Source organism: Nestor notabilis, unplaced genomic scaffold (assembly GCF_000696875.1).
Source record: "Nestor notabilis isolate BGI_N333 unplaced genomic scaffold, ASM69687v1 scaffold3847, whole genome shotgun sequence".
Classification (NCBI taxonomy): domain Eukaryota; kingdom Metazoa; phylum Chordata; class Aves; order Psittaciformes; family Psittacidae; genus Nestor; species Nestor notabilis.
The window spans coordinates 13,946-24,684 of NW_009937698.1; the positions used below are offsets into that span (position 1 = coordinate 13,946).

The 10,739-nt window shown below is 37.3% G+C and overlaps 1 protein-coding gene across 1 annotated transcript in view; it reads right to left on the minus strand.

The window, feature by feature from the left end:
• MOXD1 (monooxygenase, DBH-like 1) overlaps positions 1-10,739 on the minus strand; it is a gene marked incomplete at its 5' end in the record, with an annotated part of 36,623 nt that overhangs the window by 11,137 nt on the left and 14,747 nt on the right. Inside the window, 4 exons of the mRNA XM_010018954.1 lie at positions 5-196; positions 1,456-1,622; positions 3,688-3,790; positions 5,879-6,058. Coding sequence (XP_010017256.1) covers positions 5-196; positions 1,456-1,622; positions 3,688-3,790; positions 5,879-6,058 — 642 coding nt within the window. The remainder of the gene's footprint in view (positions 1-4; positions 197-1,455; positions 1,623-3,687; positions 3,791-5,878; positions 6,059-10,739) is intronic.

The window sequence follows — 10,739 nt, forward strand, 5'->3', positions numbered from 1 at the left end:
GTACTGGCAAGATGGTTCTTTCTTCTTTCAGATACTGAAATTCCTGGAAGTTGAAGTCAAACTCATCATCATAAGCAAGCAGCTTCTGCTCCTCGCCGTTGCGGAAGTGGCGCATCCTAATAGCTCTGCCAGCAAGATGAGCATGAAGAAGTACTGCAAACACATGAATCCCAGCAGGTCTTTCAGCACCTAGAGCCTAGCCAGGGGAAACGAAAACCATCAGTGTGCCCAGATGAAATGCAATGTAATGCAATGTACGAACAGTGAAAATATATTAATAAATGCATTTTACATTCCCTCAGTTTAGAACAAAATTCAGTCTGAAGAAAAACCAAAACTCTATGCAAAATTAAGGGTTTATATACAAAAAAAGGCTAGGGTTTTGTGGATTTTGTTTTTTTGTTTTTTGGATTTTTATTATAAAAATATCATTAACATCATGCCAAGAGAAGCACTTTAAGAGGCTGCAATTACAGTATGTACTATTACCCATCTTCAAGTCAACCGGTGGTGAGTAACTGTAAGTTTACATCTGAAACTTTTTTCCAGGTCAGAAACATTTTAAAATTAAATTTTCCAAATTGACACAAATCTGACATCAGTCTCCTTGTAGCTGAGGTCTACAGATCCAAACTTTCCGTATGCTAAACTTTGATTCTTGTTCAGAGCCCAAACTAGAAATGGTTTGTTATCACAATGCCTTTCAAGAATAGCCTTAAGATCAGAAATCTCATGATAAGAGATTACTCAGATATTTGTAGGCTGAAAAATGCAATGACAATATGAACATTTAACGCCACTAAGAGCAAATCTAAATTATGTATATAATTTGCCCTTCATCCTAAACCACATCACAACAAGCATTAATTCAACTTTTCATTATAAATGACAAAGTATATGAGAATCTCATGTGATATATCAACCACAGATTTTAGACAATGCTTTCATTATCTGAAGAGATGTTTAAATCATCTTAATGAAACCAAGTGTTCAATGAATGCATAATTTTGTCCTTTGGGCCACACAAAAAAACCTGTTCAGGCCTTTAGTTTCTGTGATTGGTCTAATACCTTTCAGGCTTTCACTTCACTGTTAGGAGCCTTTTGGGTATGCACAGATCTTAATTAGTCTCTCTCAACAATTTTTCTGGGCTAGTTATTCCAGGTTATTAATAGTTTTGCCATGGAAAGCAATGTATGCTTATATATTGACACATAATCAAAACATTGCGAGCACTTTGTTATCCGGTATTACTCACATCAGTAAAGCAGTCTGAATACTGAGCAACTCTAATACCCAGATCAAAAATACTCAACCTTCTGAAGGACAACATGTAGCGGATGCCTTTGCTCACGTGTCTTCAACAGGTAACTATCAATCTTCCCAAGAAGTTAAAGCGCCTGTCCAAAACTATTTCTAAGGATAATAACCAATGCATTCAGTCAGGAGACATACCTCTTCTAGACATTCCAGTGTGCAGTGACCCTCTGACACAAATTCAGGCATGCCTGGTGGGATATTGTGGAAAAGGCTGACCCAAAGACCAGCTTCAATAACCCCAGCATCATATTTCCTTAAAACCGGAGTATAAATTAGCCTCAGACCAGAGTTATCTATCAAGCCTGAAACAAAAGAACAGTCAGCTGCGGCTGTAAATCAGTATTCTTTAAAAAATAACAACATAAAAACCCCTTATTTTTTCACATTTTTCAAGGCATGTCCTAAATTTTTTACACAAAAATCAGAGACTCAACCTCAATAACCTGGAAATGGGTCAAACCATATGTGGGAAGTAATAAATAGGGGCAGCCCACAGAAGGGTTGTTAAACATGGTATCTTGCTATCTGTGGTGTTGAATGTGAATGAAAAATATGTGCTGTCCATAGCTCTCATGTCTCTTCCTCTAAGTTATCTGACACGGACCTCAGAAAAAAGTAGTTTAAACACTGGCAAAGGAAACAGCACCAAGAAATAATAGGACTTCAGAAGGTTCCATGTATGATTTTCAAATGACATATTTAAAGCATAGCTTAAAGTTGTTGTGGGTTTGTTTGGTTTTGTTTGTGGGGTTTTTTTTCATTTTTTTTCTTCTGCTTCTGAATTTATCTATTGCTTCACCTTGAGCCCTAGCATTAATTATATTTTTCCTTTGTTTTGGACTGCCTATCATATTACAGCATACCCCAGATGACCAAATACATCCCTTTTACAATCTGCCAAATTAAGAAAACATCAGCTAAACATGGAAATTGTCTTCCTTAATCACAAACTTGAAGATAATACTAGCACATTGAGTAAAGCAGACAAGAGAACAACAGAGGATTTTAATGCTGCACTTACTCAAGGACTTCTTTTGATTTCAGAAAGTAAATTAAAGAACCAAAGCCTGCTGTGAAAAAGATGAATTTTAAAGGGCCTAAATTATATGAATTTATTTTGTTCGCCTACATATTTAGCTGTATTTGTTTGTTTGTGTATCTATTCATGATTTATACATGACCTGGATTACCAACACCCTGCTCTGTCTGAATTTTCTCATGTCTTTGGCAAGACTTTGTGTTCACCTGGGACTGTCACAGCAAGGCAAAATTGTCTCCATTGCTTAAAAAGGAAACAAAACTTACTGACTCCCAGTTTTTTATGTGCCACTTGAACTAAAACAAGAGTATCACACAGCACAGTCAATTAAAATGAAATAGTGAATTTAGGGACACCACCAATTTGGAAACAGATTTTCTGCATGTGACTTCTCAGGCTTTCAGATAACATTTGACGGAAAAAAGTGCAACATCAAGTATGCAAATAAAGTGTACTATATCCCGTGCAAAAGTGCATGCTGAAGGGAGAGAGTCTGTCATGAAATAAACCAGTTTTGAACTAGTTCAGCCGGTACAACACAAAGAGGGGTAATAATAGTAAGACAGAACACCATACTCACACAGAAGATTTTATTTTAACACATGGAGGTGTAAAGAAAGGTCAGTCCACTGTAATGCACTGGATTTTACTCAGTTCATATCTAGCAATCACCAGAATATTCTCAGGTACAGTAGTTCAATAAACTTCCGTTTCAGAAGAAAAGAAGTTCAGAACAAAAGTCAGCTTCAAAGTTCCCTAGATTTTCTGGGGCTCCCTGGTTTCTGCCTTTTGCTTCTTCTAAATATAAATTAATTTTAGAAAGAAGATTAAAAAACCTCCATTACAAATGAAAAGCTTATCTTTTAAGATAAATTGCTTTTACTCAGAGAATGTTTTAGCAACCTGAATCTATACTTCACCTGCAGAAACTGCCTGCAGGTCAGGTAGATAGCTTAAAAAAAAGTACTATGAAAAATTAATAAAAGGCTCATTCTCTGTGTTGCTGTCTCACAGCCTGAGCATTGTGCTGCTCTCTCTTGGTCTGATTGGATTTCCCAGCAAAAGGGAGAGAGATAACATGAACAACATAGTGATAAAAGGAGATGTATTCACCTGGTCCACAATTCTTTGGATATCTGAATCCTGCCCTGACTTCAGGTCAAGCTTTTGAGTGCAGTGAGAAAAACACTGGGACCAGGAACTATTGAGCAGAGAAAAACAGGCCTCAGCTTTGTGTTTGTTCTCTTTGCTGTGCAATGCAATGAGAAGCACTTGTGTCTAGTACATTTTCCAATCTTGCATGTTGTAAAGAGTGTGAGGGCACAAACCTTCTGTGTATGATGGATTGTCATAATGCACCTCCATAAGAACGAACTGAGGGTCAGCTGCTGTGCCAATGGATAAGCCAACATGAGGAGGGTAGGTGAAGCCCTGGAAAGCATCACAGACACAGAGAGTTAAGATATTTTCGGCAAGATTAAGATTTAATTTCTTTTTATAAATACATTGCCTTTTTTTGCAATGATACAATCATATTAACAATAAAATTTATAAAGGTATCTTTGTTTAAAACTTTCTAAACATGGCATTGGGGCATAATACATTTACTATATATTTGTGGCACTAAATAACTATGTCAATATAAAATAATAGATCCTATGCTTTCTAGAGGATAAAGCCCTGGGCAAACTGGTCTGACCTCACCAATGACCCTGCTTTGAGTAGGAGGCTAGACTAGAGACTTCCTGAGGTCGCTTCCAACTTGCCTTATCCTGTGATCTTATGATTATTTATCCTGTATTTATTGCTTGATTGGAAAAGGAAGATTCCATTTTAAATGTATAAACATTGCATCATGAACCAGTTAGTCTGACAATAAAACCCTTATGAAAAAGTTAATCTACATTTTAAATGTTCCCAGTTTCTAAAAGCAGTAATTTCCAGGGAATACTGAGGTTGTACATGATTAGTGTTTTTCCTGCACAAATCACTGCATTCCAAGTAAATTATTTGAACAATAAAGATGATCTTCATGGCTATATTTACATTAGCAAGCCATGTAGTGCAAAAGTAGCTCTGTACAGAGCAACAGATTGTACTGGACCCACTGTCCCCAAATTATGTTCCTTAGGACAAGCTCTGATCAGACACCATGCACTGAACCCCATTTTTTTGCTGGAAGGTGCTAGGTTTACCCCTGCACATTCAGTAGCAAAACAAAGGGGATTGTGCAAGTTCTCAAACCACTCGTGATGATAAACAGAGCTTGGGAAGTGGGGATAACTGGCAGATTTACTCCAAAAGCTCACTCCTCATTCAAACAAAAATTGCCAGTATCTTCTAAGTCAAGTCATTTACCAAATTCACTTTCATAGGAATTAATCTGCATGATTTTAGAGTTTATAGCTAATATTTTAATATGCAATTTGAGATTCTAACTTTTTGAAATGTGCAATTTGACATACTAACTTTCTAAAGCTTGGTGGACATTAATGAATTAATCGTAGTACATAGTAACAAATATTACCTTCATTCCATTATCACCGCCACCCATGTAAGGGTGAACTGAATTAAGTGAAGGGAATTACTCTGGTAAACCTGAATTTAACCCAGATCTGTCAGATTCCTCTCTAAAGATCTTTAACAATGGGATCCTCTCTGCAATAGCCTCCATAGTTTTTGTCAAATGATAATTTATTTATGTAAGTTTTTTATTTCACTTGGATTAAGACAGTTGAAAGTACAAATACTGGGTCAGAGCATAGCTGATGGCGAAAATGTGCAAAGCACACATCAGGGATAATGCTCATAGTGGATTAAACTTCTTTTGATGGGTCCATATAGCAGCACTGGCTTCCTCATACTGCAGCACTTTAAGACAGCTTTGGACTGTAGACAAACAAAGGCTCCAGAAACTATCATCAGCCGTGGTCCTCCTCTATGCCCACACCATCATTTGTGTGGGCACACAGTGATCAAGGAGGTAAAGAAGGGGTGGGATTCTTTTGGCAGTAATGCTGCCTTATGTCAGCTGAAAACATTAGCTACAGCCTAAATTAACATATGAAACAAGCTGAAGACACAGCCTGGGGTCGTCAGAGACAGTGTTTTCTCTAGATGTGCCCCACATATGCCCCATCTTTTTCTTCATTCTCTAGAAGCAGCAGATACTTGTCATTGCTGGAGAAAGTGTATGCCCATATCATATGGGGCAACCTGATAGAGCAGCAGACTTTCATGCTCCCAAGCCATCTTTCTTTTTCTAAGGCATCAACTCTCTATATTCTTTCCATCACTTTCATCTTGTCACTCAGGATGATCATTGTATTTCAAACTTAAAAGTCAACATACTCAACAAGAAGTTGAGGACTTAGTGGTGAGGCATTTAGGGATTGTGATTGAGTATACTTAAAAACAGACAGATTCAGTAATCACTAATACATTACAAAGAGGCTTAGTATGATACACACCCTCCTAAGGCCCCATTGAAGAAGCATGTTAGACAGCCATTCATCCTACCTCTCCTCCAATGGCCCAAGCAAAAATGACTGTCTCACATGTGAGAAAAGAGTCTGGCATGTTGGGGTGGTAACACTCATGCCCATAGTCCAGCACACTGTCATTCAAATTGCTGCTGCACTGATAGAGAAGGATATGGTGCACCAGATTCTCGTGGCCTTTCTGGATCAATGGCTCAACCTGTCAATGTTAAAATGAAAAAGAAAAAGAAAGAAAACACATCTCAAATGTGACTATTTCAATTCAGGAATGCAGGCAGAACTAAAAATTATATGGTGTTTTATTTTAAAAGAGGAGACGTGATGCTAGATTGTAGTTAGGTTCAGACGTTACTCAACACTGCAACCGCAAGCACTGAAAATTTCATTGCCAAAGTACATAGACCAGGGACAGGAAGAAAATTCTGTGTTTTGACAAAACCTCTGTTGCCATCTATATTGCTCTCTCTTTTCCCACCCTAATCTTTCTCTGTCACTTGTCTTTTTCCTTGCCGAGTCTTGTTTAGCCACATTCCAGCATGAAAGGGATATAAACCAGCTGAAAGTCTGTTCAGCTCAACCAGCTTTGTATCTGAACCACTCAGAACTTTTCATCCCTCTTTCTGCCTCTTTGTGCTCCTTCAAATTAGAGCTGCTCATAGATTCTGTACATCTAGGGTGAGCCTGGAGGTATACCCCACATTCCTCAGCAGCTCAAGATGGACTTTCACATTTTTTTGACATCTACAAGAAATTAGAATTATTTTACAATCTGCTTAGTTGTAAAGACTTTATTAACATGAAGTCACTCCTGAGAGGTTGGGTGCTGCAGCCTGTCTATGGCAGTGATGAGCTGGAGGGCTCCCAGGAGTGCCTGGGTGCCCTCAGTATAATTACAGCATCGAACTTCAGGGTAGGCTGAAATTATTTTATTCCCATGTAACAGTGTTCACTCTCTTCTTGGATGGGTGATGTTAAATCATCTCTGCCAGAGATGACATCCCTGCAGCAAACATGAATACTTCTGGGGAAAAAAAAAAATTCCTTTTCAGAAAGATAATATTCCACAAAATATCAGCATATAGAAAAACAGTATTAAAATGAAAGGAGTTGTTCCCTTGCTTTTACTTTCAAAGATTGTATCCTGCTCTATCATATGCAAGTTGAGTACGATTTACTTTCAAAGATTGCATCCTGCTCTATCATATGCAAGTTGAGTAAGATAAACATTAATGTTTTCGCAAGAAAAGTAAAGTTTTGGCAATCCTCCTCTGAAGATGAAGGCTGCCATGCAGTATTGACTTTTAATATTAGGAAAGGGAAGATATTTTAAACTAGCAAAAAAATTATATACATCCTAACTTTGCATCCATGTGTTTTGCAAACTCCAACTCTAGCTACCAGAGGATCAGAATGGAATAAGCAAAACCAGTTTATTCCATTATTAAAATATTGTCAGCACAATATTGTTACCAGAAATACATCTCTCAGCACTTTGTTCAAACCACTAAACCAATTAAAAAAGAGCAAGGGCAGGAAGAAGAAACAAGAGCCTGTGCATATCAAGACCACCCTCATTGATATGAATCTGCAAAATACTATTGAAGTTGGGCTCTCAGGGAGTCCAGCTGCTGCTGAGTACCTGCATGTCTGTCCAAGAAGCGCACAACCCAAAACCACCCACTTCACTGCACTTAGAAGTCAGTGGAAGGATGCCAATTTACACAGATGCACAAAAGTTTTGTTCTGATGGCGACTGGAATACTTCATAAGAGAACTTCTGTACTGTGCTCAGTAATCCTTACTTCAGTTAGCATTACCATCATCATGAATTACTGTACTGTGGAAATAAAAGGTATTTTTAAAGGCTGTAAGAGTCAGTTTTCCCATCAGATAAGAATTTATTCCCAAATATATCAGACTGACAAAGACTCAAAAATCAATTTCAGCTTCTTCTCTCTGCTCTATCATGTACCACATATTTATCCAAACACTGCAGAACCAATATACACTCAGCTCATGAGAGCTTATATATTAAATAGTTGCATATATATCAAGAATTCTGAAGCTCCACATAATATATAGGTTAGCCAGGGAAATGGTTACGAGAATATTATTCATATCTACCACAAAAAAAAAAAAAAAAGAGTATTTTTGTCCAAACATGTGATAGTTCTGCCTGCTGCTACAAGCTCCCAGCACCTGCTGTGCTTACAATCACTACTTCAAAACCAACTTCCCCTCAAAACAATGGGACATCACCAAAATTAGAAACTCACATCCTGTCATCGGTTTTTAGTGTCAGTTACCTAAACAATAACAGCATTTCAAAAAGTAGTTTTGTTCAGCTTTCTTTAGTGAAGAAAAGACAAACAAAACAGAACAAAGCCTTAAGCATCTTTCTGATGCATCTTGTAGGACAACTTATATTCTTCACATGTACAAGTAAATAATAAAAAGCAAAGTTACACTTTTTACACATTTTATTACCACTTGGTTAAAGAGGTACCACCTTTCTCTATCCCTTTTTCAACAACTAGAGAAAAAAAGAAACTATTAGGAGTGGATAAAAATCGGTTAACAAAAATCTAAGAAAATCTCACTAATCACAAACTCTTCATTTCCCAGAAATGTACAAAAATTTTTAATGGCCAGCTTCCTAAGGCTCACAGCATCATTTTTGATTGAAACAAGAGAAGGAAGATGAGCATAGCCCCTAGATGCTTTGGGTTCCCTTTCTCTGATCTGATGAATAGCTAACTGTACTTACTGGAATAACTTCAGCAGAAAAGGAAATTTAAAAATAGAGACTCATTCTCTATTGCAGTAATTAAGTGCAGCAGGGATTTAAACATGCCATTCTACATCCCAGGTGAGTGCTGTCCTATTTACTCAGCCATTTGTTATTTTAGCTTATAGAATAAGTTGGTTACTTAGGCTGCCTCTCTCTTCCTCTCTCACTTTCCACAAAGAGCTTAGTTTTCTTCAAGCTGAAAAGAAATTCCAAAACCCTTTTTTTTTCCCCCAAATAAACAAAATTCTTGTTTTCTGGCCAGCCTTACAAACAATGACGAACAATGACTGAGCTTCTCAAATACAGGGCTAAATTCAGCAAATCACCGAAGTATTAAAGTGGATGTAAGCAGTCCCAGGTGTAAAATTAGTTGCTAAAGCAGGCATCTACAAAAAAATATCTAGATAAGGGTGGCCTGGCTTCCAGAGTACTTGTAGCTTCAGTGAATTACAACATAATTTGTAGGGCTCATCTCCTACAAGGTTATTCCTATTCTAACAAACAGATTTTTGTCAGTCTTGATCTCTTAACTACGGGCATTAATTTTTAAAATGTGGACTGTTTAATGTACACATTCAAATTTTCCAGGTTTTTATTTTTTTAAGCATAAACGTTTTGGTTCTTTGATAAACTTTATTCCCCAAATCACAAAATAATAAGCTAAACTGAGGTCTACTTTTGCATGTCTCCAGTTACAGTAATAGTGGACCAACCCCAAAAAGTCATCATCACTGTCTGTTAATTTGTCTCGAGAAATAGTATAACTTTCAGAATACTTATGAAAAGATAATTATTTACTGTGGTAAATCAGGGCAAAGGGGCAAAATACAGAAAAAATATGATAAAAACAGGCACAGCACATAGCAGTCGATAAACTCGACAGATTTCAGTACACAATTCATTTTTATTTGGATTCTTATTTATACATAGCCTTGTTTACTCTGTTCTTGTACTGCAAGGGGACTGTCAAATGACACTTTCAGCCACCAGTAATTGAGTAATCTAGATGGGTTGCAATGAGAATGGAAATCTGCCTTTCACTTTCACCAATTATGAGGAAACCTGTGACTTTGAAACGTAGTTCTTCTGTTTCCCTTGCTAATTCCTACCCACTTCTTGTTAACCAAGGGAGTCAAGAAAAAGGCTGAAAGAAAACTGAAAGGGAAAATGCATATAACTACCTATCATCTTCTCCATTTTATCTCATTTTTTGAGGTTCATCTGTGGCACTTCCATCCATCCACTGTTGCTGACATGCAAGGAAAACCCAGCTGTAAGGGTTCATCTCTTTGCCATATTGTGAATAAGCCTGCAGAAATACAGAACCACCAGGGCACCTCAGTGACTTCTTCCCCTGCAGGCAAAGTGCATTTTCTGCTTGACATTTCCTAACTGCCAGGGGCTTGGAGAACAAAAGCCCTATATCCACCCTGCATCAAAATGCCAAAAGCATTTGGGCCTGCAAAAAATAAGTGCATGCAACAAGACAAAGTATCTCCTGCTTTTCATGAAACCTGCAGAAAGAAGTTCCTGTTTTATTATTCATGATGATTTGCTTTCTGCATCCTCTCTTGAAAGCCTGGGTGAAAGATCTTTCTAATGGAGCACACTGAAATATATGAATCTATCTGACTCCCACTAACAAGAGGTAAAAAATAGCAGATGTACTGTAGTCTCCCACCACATCAAATCAGGGTTTCCAGAGAAGGAGTTATTTAAAATACACTGCATTCAAATGTAAAATGAAGACACCGCCTTCTGCAACCAAAAGTATGAGTTTGGGCAGGTTAAGAGGTTTTACAGAGCTCCTTTCATCATAGTCTTAGATACGGTGACTCTTCATACATCAGAATCTCTTAGTGCTTCTGAAAATACTGACTTTCAAAGAATATAAAATAACAAATTTTCAATTTATTACCAAGTTAAAACAAATAATAGGTATGCTTTTCACCTGTTAATTTAACAGAAACTCTATTCTAGTCAACAGGCTGACATTACATACACAAAGAAAATGCTCATATCTGCCAGTGCTGGGTTATTCAGCCTCAATTTTCCTTCCTCTCTTCTCTATTTCCTGTTATCTCTTTCC